Source organism: Pseudonaja textilis, chromosome 2 (genome assembly GCF_049901715.1).
Source record: "Pseudonaja textilis isolate UNSWEBS1 chromosome 2, rPseTex1.2, whole genome shotgun sequence".
Taxonomy (NCBI): domain Eukaryota; kingdom Metazoa; phylum Chordata; class Lepidosauria; order Squamata; family Elapidae; genus Pseudonaja; species Pseudonaja textilis.
The window spans coordinates 174900025-174916561 of record NC_141991.1 but is presented as its reverse complement, the minus strand read 5'-3'; the positions used below and the strand labels follow the sequence as shown (position 1 = coordinate 174916561).

The window sequence follows — 16537 nt, the reverse complement described above, 5'->3', positions numbered from 1 at the left end:
GCGGGAATCATGCAGGCAAGTCACTGTTCCCCTATTAGGAAACAGCATTCCCCCAAATAACTGAATGCCCCCCCGCCACATCATGATTTTTAGGAAATCTGTCAGACTACGGGATGGGATGATCTACTCCATCAACCAAGAGAAGTTTGTTCTGCTTGATACTGGTTGAATGGATTAGAATCTTTGGCATTGCTGTGCCTCATTATCTTTTATGAATGAAATTACTATTTTATTGTAAAGTTTATTGCTTTTAATCTAATTTATAGCGGTTGCCATGCATGCTCCTCAGAACCTTGAGTGGTTTATAAGGCCAATTTTTTATTTAAAATACTTATACAGCCACCCATCTTATGACAAACTCTGGATTGCTAAACCGGTTAAAGAAACCAAGAAAAATGTATTACTCAGACTCAAAGGAATCTGCCCACATTATTTCCATTTCTGATTAAAAGAAGGCAAAGACCATGACACAGGTTGAACAATCATTGTTCTATGGGGTGAGTAAATCATTTTGTGTCCTCTTAACTGTTAACTCTTAATTTAACTCTTAACGTCCAGATCAAAGATAAAGCTGGAGAGCAAAATGATTGTTTCCAGGTTAGAAAATGGACTCAGACAGAAACTGTTCAGACAGGATCTTTCATTAGCATGTATGCTGACTCACATGAGAATATTTCTAAAAGAAATAAATCCAGAACAGAAACACTGACTGTTCTTAAAGGCTACATAAGATGATAGTATTATCAAGCCATTTTAAATTACTCTTTTCACCAAATCTCTGTGAACAGGAGGTAAAGGATTATCCTCCAGGAGAATTATTCTATTTTTTTTTCTACTTCTGCTTTTGCAATTATATTTCCTAATAACTATTGGATTAGATGCTGCCCTTACAGGTGCATTATGTTAACATGCCTCATTTATTCAAAAAGCATTTAGAAGGGGCAGATTAAATCTTTGGATTTAGGCATTCAGAATCCAATACTATTTTAGAAGCTGCACTTACCTCACTGAAGCAGGAAGCTCATTTCCTCATTCCACGCTTCCATGTCAAAATAGAGTAAAGTTCATTGAATTTAATTGCTAATTAACAGTGCTTAAATTGCAGTTTGAGTTGGTTAAGTACTCCCCCCAAAAAGTATGGCTGGCAAGGTCCTTATAAATTAAGCTTCCAGATAAGATCTGGCAGGCTGAGGCCAGGTATCTTTTGGGACCGTTCAGATTTTGAGAAGTGGCACTATTATCTTGCAACAATAAATTCCAATTTAACAGAGAGCGTGTTGGTACATAATTTTTGACTTTTATCCAAACCACAGAGAGTGGCAGAACTTCGGACAATTGTTTTTGTTTATTGTTAACTCTTCATGCTTAACTCTTCATGAAGAAGTTTCTTTTCCCTTCCACTGAAACTGGCACAAAACTGAAAATTCTTGGTGAACGTATGTACCAGGCCTGAAGAGATGGATGAAATGGCTCTGAGGGTTGATTTCATTTGGCTCATGAACTATTAATTGACCATGGCAAACAATTCCACCAAGAATGCATTGCAATTACTTTATTTTCTGCATGTGTAATTTTCTCCTTGTATGTTTACATTGTGGGTTGAAAGTTATTATTAAACAGACCTAGAGTAGTACAATAAATTACTTTACTATCTACCAGAAACTATGTATTTTCAACAAAGTGCCTACTTTTGCAATAACAAAAGGAAATACGTGTTGTAGCGATCGGCATTTCTAAAAGTTAACCTTTTAAAGAGTTTGAAGGAACAACTTCAAATTTAAAACAAGCAAAAATATTCTAGACCCAATAACAAATAATATGTAAATATTTTAATCCAGTTCATCAATATACTGTTGCAAAATGTTATCTCTTTCTATAGGAAAACAAAGCTAAATGCAATAAAGCTTTTTGTTGTTTTATGTATAATGTATTTCCATATATAGTAGCATGAATTAGGGCATATTTATAAATTTATCTAGTCTAAGCAATGGTAGCAGACTAAGGCAATAAATGAAGATATGAATCAGCTGTCACCCTGTGAAATGATTGCGATATGTTTTCCTGAAAATGGCATAGAAACCCCCTAACCTTTGAAAAAGGGCATGCCCACTCACAGCAGTTCAGAATACTAAGTCATCAGAACTAAAATCTAAAGGAAACAGCACAAGAGTAGGGCTCTTTTTCCCCCTCTTACCAAGTCTCTCTCTCTCCCTCCAATGCCAGATACTGACCTCTCTGTGGCTGTTGCAAAGGGAAAAAGAAACTGAGACAACTAAAAGACACTTGTGAAATCATTTTTATTTATATATGTAGAAAATGGGGGTTTCCTGAACAACAACACTTTTTGTCCTTCATGCTAAGTTGACAACAAACTAAAAAGGGGGGCACAAATTACTCAGTTCCAAGCAAATAATTGTCTTTGGTTTTATTTTATTTTTCCACTATAAACCCACACTTTTGCAAGAGTTGTAATGAAGTAGAGGTGGTTACGTTTATTCTCCTCATTTGTTTTTGATCTTAACAGAGCATATTGCATGTCTAGGACAAATAATTCTTCATAAACCTGAGAATGTTCACCTCATTGTAAAGAATACATACTTCAGGAGTTAAAACACATACACACACATACAAATCAGCTCGATTGTATAGACAGTTTGTGTTCAAGGCTTGAAAATAAAATACTGAAGATATGAATGGGTCGTTGGTGGCCATTGTTCTGATTTGGACAGCCTTCTACTCTTTCGTTTTCTTGGTTACTGTGCCCACCGCTTTTCTCCACATACCTATTTCAACTCACATATATGCCTTGAATTATTCTTTCCTATGCTTCATTAAAAACTCTGAATTTGCTTAGCAAATAAGACGGATAAATTCATTTAAATCCCAAGTGCTCCTATGGAAATCAATGAGAATGCCAGAATCTGGCCAGATTGCATCCCAAACTTTTGGAAATTTTTAAAAAGAATCAAACTATTGGGAATTATTTATGTAAAACATATTCCAACTGTAGAATTGTAATTTGGGGTTATAAAATCTGCAGATACCACCGTAGATCTGTTACATCTGCTTATGGATTTACAGTAAATTGAGTAAGATGCTAACTTGGTTTGTAAGCCAGCAATGGAAGATATGCATGCAAATAAAAATCTCTACTGTTGCAGCTATGGCAGATTAAAGCAATTATTACATACATGCAAGTCCAAATGTTATTGCTGGCCATAAAAGATCAAAACACATGGCTGGGAGATTTGGATTAGAAATTCTGAAGATTGTGGTACATATAAGCAAGATCACTTGATCTCTCAACCTTTCTACATTTTGTTTTGGTGTGTTCCACAAAGACAAGGTTCTCTCCAAGGCTGTGTGATAACCCTAATTTATATATACCATTAATAGTTGGTAAAAATGTAAATATGTTCCTTGTCTTTTAAATTCAAATACCAGAAATATACAAAAATTCTGCTCACAATATGAAACATCTGGAAAGTAAAATGTATACATGACTGCTTGTTGGTTTTTCCTTTAAAAATAGGCAATGGTAATTTTATTTTTAAGATTCATATAACATTCTTTCCATTGCCCAAAATATTATCTACTCTAGTTTAGAAATTATGGATTTCCAATACTCCACTGCATTCCCTGATCAAAGAATATTCTGGCAGCTCTTAATACTCTGGCAAGAATAAATACCATTTTTCTTTTCTAAATATCAGATTATAAAACTGTTCAATATGTTTTGAAATAGTAACTCATGCAAATACCATACTGGGTCAGCTTTGTTATTACAAATACTGCAGCGGCTTAGTGCCATATTAGATCCCTTTTCATAAAAAAGAAAAGAAAAAAAAAGAAATGTTTATACCCCTAGAGCTGACAAACAGCTTCGGAGAAAATAATCTGTACAACCAAATCTCTACGATCCTGTTTTTCCAATTTACACATACAGAAATTATGCACACACATCTCCTATTCCTTTGTTGAGAGTTCGCAATCTACACTTGAACTAAAGATGCTCCATTATTTTTAGTTTTGAAAACACAATTGGAACAGCAAAAATAATCCTTTGGCCCCAATCTTTGTCTCTGACTCCTCTCTCTCTCTACTACCTTCTACAACTTTCATTTTCTGGAAATGCAAAACATTCCTCCTCATGCTGTAATAATACTAAGGTAAGACATTTATATAGTATAAATATAGTTAAAGATATAACTATTTTTCTTTCATATTTTTCTATTTATCAATCTGCTGAATATCAATTATTGCTTTAGTAAAAAATACTCGAAACATTTTCAAACTTCTGATTACCTTTCTACCTCAGTGTGATTGTTCCTTACTGATTTTATTATATATTCCCTCTTTTGGTATCTAATACTTGTAGCCTATTAAGCACAAATGATAATACAAATACACATTGAGGCCAACCTCATAACTGCAAGCATACAAGCCACTAGAATTAAGATATTCTGGTTTGGCATTTCTTTCTATATCTTCTAACTTATCTATAGAATGTGCAGCAATATTAAAGGAATTGTATGAAGCATACTGATTATGAAAAAAAAAAACCCCAACAACTCCAGGATGGCAAGTTTGCAACAACACCCAAGAACACATACAAGAAAAACATAAACCATCTGCCATCTCTCCATACTTTCCAAAGTATTAGTAAAAACAATATATTGCATTTATGGCTAAATATATGGATTGTACATTCACATTTGCAAATTAACAGCCTCTTTAAAAAGAAACAGTTACGTAGTCTCCAAGAGCCTCACCAGATTCTTTCAAAATAGCAAAAATCAAATGTTTTCCCCCACCCCCTCACTATGTTATACCTAGGATATAACAGAATAATAGACCCCTTAGAAATGCCACTTATGTGTTGTAAAACCCAAGCTTGAAGAAAGTTGAAATTGTTCATATCCAGAAGTGCCATCTTGTGGTCAAAAGGTATGTAATCCAGATTCTTCCTATTCCGAATATAAGGGAAGCAGACATTGTGAAGGACCCCATGTTTCACTTCTATTCACTCGGAAATATATTCACCTGAATGATCAATGCTGCAGTTTCTTCTAACTAGAGATGATGACGACTCCATGACTATTGTCTGCTTCTTCAGTTGCTTCAGAGGGGAAAGCATGTCTTATTACAATTCTGCGTTGTGTTTATGCCTGTAATATATATGAACGGATCCTGCTCTCTAGTATGTATTGCAGAGACTTGTATGTTTGTAATAAATACCAGATTAAAATGCTGTAGCCTTTTTAAAAAAATTAAAGCTTTCCCCTCCCCTCTTATTTGGTATCCTGGTCTCTGCAATGAAAAAAAAAAAAAAGTTCTGAGATTTTGCCAGAGAGTCTATTCATTTTCTTCCTGGTTAGCATATATGCCAGCTTCCCACCGCAATGCTAGCGCACTCTTCCGACGATTAACTCTAGTAGCCTCAAGGACCTGGGGAGGGAGAGGAGGAAAAAAAAGAAAACGTCATTTATTTTATTGCCTTCGTCCATTCTGGACAAAACTACAAAGACAGACAATGAAAAGTTATATGCAATTCAGATGTTTCCAATGACATACCTCACCACTTTTTGCATTTTTTCACTCATTGAGAAAAAAAATATATCAGCACAGCTGCAGCCAAAACCAAATGAAATGCTTAACTGAAACAGTGATTGCAAAACATCCAGCTGTGATGCTTAAGTTTAAGCACATCAATGAAAACACCACTACATGCAGAGAAAACATAAAAATAGCTGGTGAAGCATAATCTGAGCGCAAAAGACATGTGGGCAGTACAGTTGCCATGGCCTGTTCAATAGAAAACTATACCCAAAAATCTAACTAATGCAAAGGACTTTTCCCTTTTATTTTCTTCTCTCTGAGCCACTCATCCCAAACCTCATCCCAAGCGTTTATGTAAATCATTTTGCAAAAAAAATGCGACAATTGTATTCAATAGCTGCGGAGAAAAACTGAGATTACTATTATACCTGTGTGCACTTTAGATGAGAGATGGAAATTTCCTAGTGCTGTTAATCTCCACCTTTCTGCTGTGTATCTCAAGCAGAGTTGCACTACAGAAGTGACTTGGGTATTTAGTATATACTTTTGGCACATGTACTGTATCATGAAACACAGAACATCCATTTCTGTATGACTGACATGGATAGGATTGAGAGAGCCACTGCGGGAAGACTGCCACTTAAGTTGCAAGAGAGTTTAAAACAGAATTATTGAAAAAAATGCCAAAGAAATTATTCAATTAATCAAAGGAACAAGTTAGAGCCTCTGAAATATTTGTGTGGGTTTAGGATACACTTGAAAAGTTATGATAGGCTGGTGGTACAAAATGACTTGCATCTCACAAGGATTGATAAAATATGTTTCACCAAAGGAAGGCAAGCTCGTTCAGATTTAAACTAAATCCTATGTAGAAATCACAAACAAAAATCATTTTAGATAGGTTAAATATATTCACAGCTATATGAAAACCTAAGGGAATAACTTAGTCACATTGGTGAGTGCACTTGGGGGTGGGTGGATACAATAAGTAAAAAAATAACAACATTAATATTGATACTGAATTCCCAATTAAGGAGGAGGAGGAGTAAAGTATTGCACAGATACATCATAGAAGTGAGTGGGTGAAGCAGAATATTTTGATCACAAATTTCTGGTGAGGAAATTCACTTCCAGGTATAGGATCCCAGCGCTGTCAGTTCAAAAGGCACTGTAACTGTGAGGTCCCTGGCGCTTTCTGAGCTTGATGATTTTCTTGCAGAAGGCACTGATGATGTTATCAAGTTTGGTAATAAAACATCTACAAGAAAACCACTAAGCTCAGAGAGTCCCAAGGACCCCACAGTTCAACTTTAAGTTACAAATATTCTTTTCTATCAGCACTTGTGACTGCACTTCATTATTCCTATTATTTTTTCCTAGAAAAATGAAGGAGGAGGAAAAGAGCGGCAAAACTCTTAAAATGAGGCAAGATGATTTTGCAGCAACACTTTTTTTTTCCTGTGAAGGCCTCTAGAATTATGGAACTGGTTACATGACTTCATAGAGAAGTTTCGGCCAGTTCCTCAACTCTCTTTCTTATACCTCGTGTTGTACACTGGTTGACTTTGTAATATTGCTGGTAAGACAGTAAATCCTGGAACTAGCTAAAGGAATATCAGCACTGCTAAGCACTTCTATGTAGTCACATATTTGGTCTACACACAACCTTTTTTGCCCTTCTTTAAATTTATTGGGCTGTTTCTTACTTTTTTATCATTGATACTCTCTTTACACAGAATCAAACAGAGAAACAGTTGGATGAGGATGTCAGCTTATGATCTGCCAAGTAAAAATATACATTTACAAAAGAATTCAGTCACTATTTCCTAGCCCAACCCAGGAAACCTGGGTTGTCGCGATGAGAAAAAAACAAAGAGGACACTAAATATGCTATTTTTTGTTCTCAGGGGAAAGTTGACCTGTAAACCTAGTTTATTATCCTGATATAAAATGGGTTGCTCTTTGGGTGTGTGTGTGTGTGGGGGGGGATTTCCAATCCCCTTTCCCCTAAAATACTTATATAGCAAAGGTTAACTAGAGATTTCAGGCTCTAATTCTGTGCCCCGTTTTCAGGCAGTAAACCCAACTCCAACCTATGGGATTTGTTTTGGGGGTATATATGTACAGTATAAACTACATCACACAGGTGTTCAGTTAGTATGGCAGCTGTTTCCTATGCTATGCCATCAAGCTTATCATGTCTCCAATCTTCTCTGAACCAGCAGCTTTTGCTAGACTTTGAAGCAGAAGAGCACATAGAAATGTGATCAAGAAAATTGCTGGCCAAACTCTTCATTGCAATAAACTCTCATAGAAAATCAGTATCCATCTCCATGATATTCTTAGAGATTCCATCCAGTATCACAGAGACAATGAGTCAACATGTATGTTGATAATGATCCATACCTGCTGTTTGAGACCTCTATATTTATTCCTATCTGCACACTCAAAATGTTCCCTTCCACAAAGTGCAACACTTGCTGGCTCCTTCTTGTTGTGTATGTGTGTGTTTTTTAAAATCATTAAAGGTTGTCTGTAATTTTTTTTTAACCTTGGGCTTCCTGCTAATTTTCCTCTATCTCCTAAGCCACAAAACCACACGCAGGTATTTATTTGGCAAAACAAAAATAAAAAACCACACAGGATCCTGGGACGCTGAGGACATATTACATGAAAACATAAGATTTTTTGTTGAAATCAGCCGCCAGGGAAGGAAGATTGAGGAAAAAAAATGCTATAGTGGGCCAATTATGATAATGAATCAATAATGTGATATTTCAGTTGTAGAGTAGAATTGTGTCTTTCAGATGTATTGGGATTGAAATCCCTGAATCCCCATCAGCCTCACTGCTTGGAGATTCAGGAAATTGCCGTTCCGACATACCCAGAGTGATAAATTAGGGAGGTGCCATTAGTTTAACATGATACCTTCACCTCAGCAGGCTTGAAGCCAGGTTTCAGCACTGTTGCCAAGAAGCATAACTCTTTCATAACATAATTAGGTATTATGGGCTGATCATAGGGAAGACATCCATGTTACAAAATCAATCTGTAATTCAAGTCTGGAAAGTGTTTCTATATACAGATAGTCCTCGACTTACAACAGTTTGTTTAAGTGACTGTTCAAAGTTATAGGTACTGAATAAAGTTCACTTATGACCATTTTTCACACTTACAACTGTTACAGCATCCCCACGGTCATGTGATCAAAACTCAGATGCTTGGCAACTGACTCATGTCTATGACGGCTGCAGTATCCCGGGTCATGTGATTCCCTTTTGTGACCTTCTGACAGGCACATTCAATGGGGAAGCCAGATTATCTTAACAACCAGGTTACTAACTTAAGAACTGCAGTGATTCACTTAACAGTCATGGCAAGAAAAGTCATATAATGGGGCAACACTCATGTAATGAATGTCTCATTTAGCAACAGAAATTTTAGGCTCAATTGTGGTCATAAGTCGAGGATTACCTCTCTTTTTGTGCTTCCTTAAGAAGGAACCCTAAAATGGCAGATAGATACCATTTCTCACTGAAGTTTTGTGAAAGGTCTGGTTTTGATTCTTTTCAAATTCCCTTGTATGGGTGGAATATAAACTCGAGAGATTTAATCTTACTTATTTAATCAGCGTATAGATCACTGCAATTATGAATTTAGGACATTTGTAAAATATTGATAATAAAGTTAAAACAACACCAAACAAAGACAAAGCACCCAGATAACAATACAACGGCTGTAAGATGTCAGAGAAACCACAAAAACCGGTTAGATTTTAGAGGAATGCTGTTCCTGGACAGCAATGGAAAAAGCCATCTCTGAAGTCCCATCAGATGGCACCGTTTTACGGGTTGAAACTGAAGTATATCAGTCCTGCCCAAACTTACCAGGTGGGCAGAAACAATGGGAGAAAGATAACCTGGTGGTTATCCAAGGTGTAAGCCTATGGATTTAGCAGGAACTCCCAAAAGCAGTGTTAGGTGTCATCCAGCTGATAGTCTAGGTATGGGGAAATTTTGGGAAAAAATGATGGCTTCTAGTTTCAAATATTCCTCCAACAAATAAGCAGCGGGAAGCAAACTATAGCAGCATGCAAAAACTGAAAAACTCTCAAAGTCTCATGCAAAAGAAGAAGAAAAAAAATAAATAAGCAAAGTGCTTAACAGGACAAACATTTGAAAAGTACCTCAGAAGTAACCTTGTTAGACAGTAATTTATAGTTGTACTAGCAGAAAGAGAAAAGACTCTCATTAGTGCGCAAAGAACAGAGAAAGAGAATGATGCTTATAATGAACTGAAAATGGGTACCTATCTCTGAATTTCTCATTAAGGCAGTTTACCTGTTAAAAACTTGCTAAGCAAAATAGGCAATTTAAGAACAACAGCATAAGCTGCATGTTACTTGCAACTGTGCCCACTTATATATATAATTCTTCTTTTGCAAATTAAGGATTTCCCAAATCTTATGATCTAAAGACTTTACCGTTTCCCTTAGATAACAAAAATCTTTCCCTTTAACAAATGGAGATATTTCAAATGGATAATACTTTGCTAATAAAAAAGAACTGGTTACTTACCTTTAATTAAAGATCCTGTGAATTTATACATATGAATTTTGTGCCTGCACCAGCCCCCATTTAGAATTTTCTATAGCTTAGACAAATGTTGGCTCTCTCTATGAATCACATATGATTAGCACATACGATCACCGCTCAAGTCCCTCTCCAAGGGAGATGAGCCATTAAGAAATATGAAATATAATACATATAAATAAACCAATCCCTCTCTCATCTCCTTTTCTTTACAATACAGGCAGTCCTTGGTTACAATCACTCATGTAGGTGCGGTTTAAATTTGTGATGGGGGACTTATGACAGCTTCTGGCCTCACAATATCCATGCGAACATGTAGTCATGATCTTGCCATCCAGCTCATGAGTATGAACTTTGCAGCTAGCCATGATCAAGCAACTGCAATTTCTGACATTCCCTGCTGGCTTCCCACAAGCAAAGTCAAAGGGAAAGACGGCAGAGAGTTGGAAGTCACAGTCATGGTTATCGCATAATGACCCATGTGGTCCTCGCTTAAGGACAGCAATAGGGACTGCCAAAATTGCCTTCACTAAGCAGTACATCATGCTTTATGACCATCCCTTAGAGATGGTAATTCTGGTCCCTACTGCTGTCATAACCCAAGGGCTACTTGTGTAGCAAAGTTTTGAGATGTAGCTTGATGACATGAGAAACCAGATGTCAAGTTGTATGAATTCAAAAATGGCTGCCAGAAAAATTAAGAGAGTAGCTAATTTCCTCTTTGCCCTGGACGCTGTGATTTATACATACTGACCAGTTCCTTGCTTATTATGCACAGAAGAGATTGGTATTTGTGGATCGACAGGAGAGAGTCATAATCTCAAAATGGAGGAGTAGATGATCCATAATCTCAGCTGTCATTCAGCAAAGAACAATGGGAAAGCAAGCTCTTGGTGGTGACCTATCGTGGATTTTGCTTCTAAGATCTGCTTCAAATCTTCAGCAGGAGTCAAAGGGCACTTAGCAGTTTAGCTCAGAGAGGCTATAGAGGTATCAATGTGTAATTGTCTAACAGAGGAAGAGAACCCATGATGGCAGGGTTTCTTTTAGAAGGCTTTAGCTACTGATTAGATCATTGTCCTTGTACCAATGATAACAAGGTACTCTAAGGATTATATCAGTAGGAGATGAAGATTCTGAATAGAGTCAGACAATATCATTTCTGGGTTCAAAGGGTTTCTAAACAGAGTAAGGACCTTAGAAAAGCAAAAGGACATAAATAGAGGAGCTGTAGGGGCCTTAGAACTGGGCTTCCTTAGGACTCGGTTCACCCTCATTTACAAACAAGTGATTATAAAAAGGCTGGCAGGAGGAGCATGGCAGTGTAAGGCTCTATCTGTCTATCATGCCCTGGTTACCTCCCAAATGGGTTGCTGTAATACACTCCACATGGGCCTGTCCTTGAAGAGTAGAAGCAGTGGTGCAACAACCGTTAAGCAGACTAAGCGTGAGCTTAGGGCACCAGGCCCAATGGGGGCACCACAAAAACTTTTACGTAGCCTAAGCTTGGCTTCGTTTGTACAGTATCTACTAAGGAGGGGGGCACCAAGATTTGTCAGTGCTTAGGGCATCAGTGAGCCTTAATCTGCCACTGGTCAGAAGCTACAGCTGGTGTCAAATGTGGTGTTGCGAGCTGTGTATGTTACATCTTTGCTCTGCATGCTGCACTGGCTATCGGGGGTGCTTCAAGGTGCAATTCAAGATGTTGGTAATGACCTACGAAGTCCAACATGGCCTGGGATATTTGGGGGCCACCTCTCCTCAAATATATCTACCCATCTAATCAGATTCAGAAGGCAAGGCATCCTTCTGGCGATTAAAGGAATGTCATCTGATAAGACCCAGGAAGGAAGCCTTTTGTGATGGGACGCCCTACCTGTGGAAATGTGAGTACATTTCCTGGGACTCAGATTGACATCGATTCTTCAATCTTCAGGAAAAGCTAATTTGATTGTATTAAAATTAGGTATTTTTCCCCTCAAAAAGCTTTGTGGAAAAACTCATTTCCTGATATATTTCTCATTACTGCTAGCTTGGTAACTCTACAATTTCTGATTGTACCAAATATTGTCCAGCCTTCCTTGATCTCAGTGAAAGAAGTGCTTGCAAGAAAGAGAAAGAGAGAGAGAGAGAGAGACCAAAGTTTTCACAATGCAGCTCAATACATCTACATCTACCCAGTACCCAGCCCCAATCCCTGGGAAACAAAACTCATTTCAGAGCCGATGTTTCTACAAGTATGGATTTCTATCTCTTACTCTCCACTGCCTTTCCCCCATTAATGTCTCCCTCACCATTTCTAGAGAGTTGCTGTAGAAAGGATATTCTGTTGGCCCCTGGTTATTCTGCTCCTAGCAATCTGGACAGTCTCGTATGCAAACCGCAATGCATGCGCCCTTTAAACTAAATTGAGTTTTCCCCCTCTTCAATTTTCCCATTGCTGTTTTTGCTTATTGCGTTTGTGCACCAAATTCTCGGAAGGCAATTAATAAAAGCTTAAGGATTGTTTCCTCCCTGAAGTGTGCATGTAGGAGAAACGGCAAGGGAGAAACGGAATATGCTTACGCTGTTCTCATCCATCCTCTCCCGCCTTTTGGTTTTGTGACTTTCATAGTCTTCCATAAGGGTCTGCATCAGGTTCTTGGCTCTTTGGGATCCTCCAGATTCATCTGATGCGGAGCTGGGATGCAAGGGGGGGCCTTCACCAGTTGGAGATGGAGGTGGTTTGATCTTCTCTATTTTACCTGCAAAGACCCAATCAAAATATCCTTCTCTAGGCAACAGATTTGAAAAGAGAGCCTGAAAACATACGCCTAACTTCCCAAACCAAGGAGCTTAATTTAAGCAGCGTGGGCAGCAGAGGTTATTACGAATGAGAAAGCGTGATGCATCTTAAAAAGGATCATGTTTTTTTAAAAAAATTGTCTACAGATGTTCAAACTGGGGCCAGTAACTAGAGCAGAGGTCTCCAAACTTGGCAACTTTAAGACTTATGGACTTCAACTCCCAGAATTCCTCAGCCAGCATAGCTGGGTTCACTTAACAACCGTGATTCATTTTACAACTGCAGTGATTTGCTTAACAACCATGGCAGAAAAGGCATAAACTCATATAACCGTCTTGCTTAACAGTGGAAATTCTGGTCCCAATTGTGGCCATAAGTTGAGGACTATCTGAGTAGTATTAGATTCAGGGCTGCATTTCTGTTCTCCTTTAAGATGTTTCACTGCTTCCTGATTTTAGTAGACTAAAAGCAAAAGAGCAGAAGGCGCGTGAGAAGAAGTCACTCTATAGTTTGTTACTCTCTCATACATAGTGATTTTTAAAAATGCTATTGGTAAGGTTGTCCATATTAACCATATCCTCTGAGAAACACTGGTGAAGATAAGTCTTCTCAAATTACAATTTGATGCATGTTACACAGAATCAAACCTGGGCAGCATTTGGGGTGAAAGGCCATCAGCAAATTCCAGGGTACAGGCTAGACTGGTAAAAAATAAATCCCACTAAAGGGTAAAGGCAGACTACTTGCACACTGTTGCCAAGAAAACTACTTGTATATGTCCATACAGTCAGCAGTTGTTTGACATCAAAGAAGTCTTTACTTTAAATTCTGAAACAGGGCCAGTAAGGCATTAGCAGTAGAAGTAAATTCAAAAGTTCATCAGCCAAACAATTAACTACACACACAAAAAAATGAACAACTTTTCTAACTAAAATCCTAAACTTCAACAATAACTTCATTTAAATGCACTTTCTCACTATCATCTAATGTGCTTTTGAAGTGATAGTACATAAAAGGCTTGCTTCCTTCAGTTGAAGAGTTTCGTACAAAACAATCTGTCGAAGAGTTTGATCCAACAGTCACAATCGGCACTTTGATTTATACCCCCAAATAGATTAGTAGCCAATGAAGCTGTTGTAACCAAGGAGTCACATTTTTCCATATAAATGGTTCAGGAAATAATAGTAATACCACTTATATACTGCTCCATAGTGCTTTAAAGCACTCTCTGGATCATTTAAAATGTCAGCATATTGCCCCCAACAATCTGGGTCTTCGTTTTATCCACCTTGGAAGGATGGAAGGATGAATCAACCTTGAACCGGCCAGGATCAAACTCCAGACTGTAGGCAGAGTTAGCCTGCAATACTGCATTCTAACTACTGCGCCGCCACCACTGTCACCTGAATTAATATTTGGATCAAGTAATCTGAATGCATTTGTTAGATATAGAGTGCTCCAGTAGGCCAAAACTAAATACCTGTATCTCTACACAGGTTAACTGGAATCTGATCCTCAATGCATCTGATTTCTTCATATTATACCAGCACTATAGAATTTATCTTGAAATTACATTATTTCAAGACTCAAATATATTTCTTTGTTTGATTAAACTGTTAAACATAAAAAATCACCCCAACATATATTTAAATAATAATGGTTTTGGTTAATGCTTAACTCTGAAATACAAGAGAAAAGAAATGTTTTCGATTCCTACTTTCCTAAATGATGTTCTCTTTAATTATCATGAACAGGAAAACACTGAAGTATATTTCTATATCCCCATAAGAACAGCTATGGACAAAAACTGTTTTGTGTTAAAATCATTAAAACAATGTCCTTTCTGTGCATGCAGTATGCAAAAAGACAGGAGATTTCAGTCAAGGAACAAAAATTATGGTACTATTACCACTAGAGGTCAGAGATGTAGCAGAAGCTCTACTTAGAATAAGTAGGTAATTTATTCTGAAAACAAAATATTACTGACATGGCTTTAGCTAATATATTGCTTTTCTGAGCCAAATAGAAAAGTCACATTACCATGATCTAAATCTAAAGTTTTACACTCTATGGATGAAACTTGTTAAAAATTTATTAAAACCTGATATCTGGGCCTGATTTGTATAGCAAAAACTAATCAGGAATCTGGTAGCACATTTTGTGGACAACAATTATAGCCATACCCCTCTGGATTCTATATAGGATGAACAGATTTTATATGAAAGAATTAATGGACATTTGGAATCGAATGCAGGACCAAATTCCAATAATCATGGCTCACTGCAGTTGTTATTTTTTCAGTGTACACTGGAGGAATTTCCCTTCAGAAAATAGTGGGAAGACTGCCTACGGACAGAAGAATGTACTCATTCTAAGAAAGGAGGAGAAAATTATCATCATGCATAGGTAATAGATGACGTAAGCATGAATATTCAAAATTAGCAAGCCTCACGTTATCCCCAGGGCATCTGCTGTTACTATCCTCAAGAAAGAGTTATTGTCTTAATAAAAAAGAAACATATTGGTTGCATTGCCGCAGCAGTTTTAATAAAATGTACTAAGAAAGGAGAGAGTTAAGGTTGCCCCATGCATTCCTTCTATGTTTCTATCTTACCAACATGCTCCCACTCCTCCAACAACTAGTTTTCATCGCAATTCTTCTCCCTTTTGATTTTTTGGTGGAGAAAATCTGTATGTGAAAGGACAGGATTTAGCCTTACACTCTTCTGGAAACAATTACTGAAAAGACCTAATGGCAGCCAGAAGAGCTAGGAAATCTAGATCCAGATTTTGCAACCAATCTGTCCCACGTAGCCATAAAGTAAGCCAATTTCACAGATTGCTGAGGCCTGTTCTGTAGGTCATTTTGCCAGATCCCTTACATCTTGCACAGTGTAGTGCAGGGGTATCAAACTCACATCGTCATGGCGGCGTCACATGATGTATCAGGACTCCCCCCCACCCTCTGCTAAACCGGGCATGGGCGCGGCCAGCACGTGATACATACGGGCTGTGGGCTAGGACTTTGACAGCCCTGGTGTAGTGGTTTTACTTTCAAGGAATTGTCAATTAGGCTAAAACAACACAAACCAGAAAATTCCTCACAGCCATGGGCTATTCTGAATAGCATAAAGTCAATGGCCAACCTGTTTTGCAAGATGGTTGTTTTTAGCTGTTCCTGTTTCCTCATTTAGGAGAATGTTTGATACAGGTAGTCCTTGACTTATGACCACAATTGAGCCCAAAATTTCTGTTGTTAAATGAGACCTTGGTTAAGCGAGTTTTGCTCCCATTTTACAACTTTTCTTGTCACAGTTGTTAAGTGCATCACTTCAGTTGATAAGTTAATAACCTACTTGTTAAGTGAATCTGACTTCCCCATTGACTTCGCCTGTCAGAAGGTCACAAAAGGGGATCATATGACGCCAGGACACAGCAAAGGTCATAAACATGGACCTGTTGACAAGCATCTGGGAGCAAGGTATCTTTAGCTCTTTCCCTCTTAAAAGTGCTTAATGAGATAAGAGTATGTATGTATATGCATACTCATTATACTGTTTCCTTTTATGGAGAGTACAACAAAAAGTAAGAATTAGTATGT

At 37.6% G+C, this 16537-nt stretch overlaps 1 protein-coding gene across 6 annotated transcripts in view; it reads right to left on the bottom strand.

Moving 5' to 3' along the window:
* Positions 1–2278: 2278 nt before the first annotated feature.
* Positions 2279–16537, bottom strand: part of PALM2AKAP2 (PALM2 and AKAP2 fusion) — a 249548-nt gene continuing 235289 nt past the window's right edge. For 3 of the 6 annotated variants that reach the window (XM_087926505.1, XM_087926506.1, XM_087926507.1), the window contains 3 exons: positions 12717–12895; positions 9746–9784; positions 4245–5448 (listed from right to left, as the gene is read on the bottom strand). In XM_087926505.1, coding sequence (XP_087782631.1) covers positions 5356–5448; positions 9746–9784; positions 12717–12895 — 311 coding nt within the window. In that variant the 3' untranslated portion in view covers positions 4245–5355. Of the gene's footprint in view, positions 5449–9745; positions 9785–12716; positions 12896–16537 lie in introns of all 6 variants that reach the window. The other 3 variants (XM_026713390.2, XM_026713395.2, XM_026713391.2) reach the window with 2 other exon arrangements.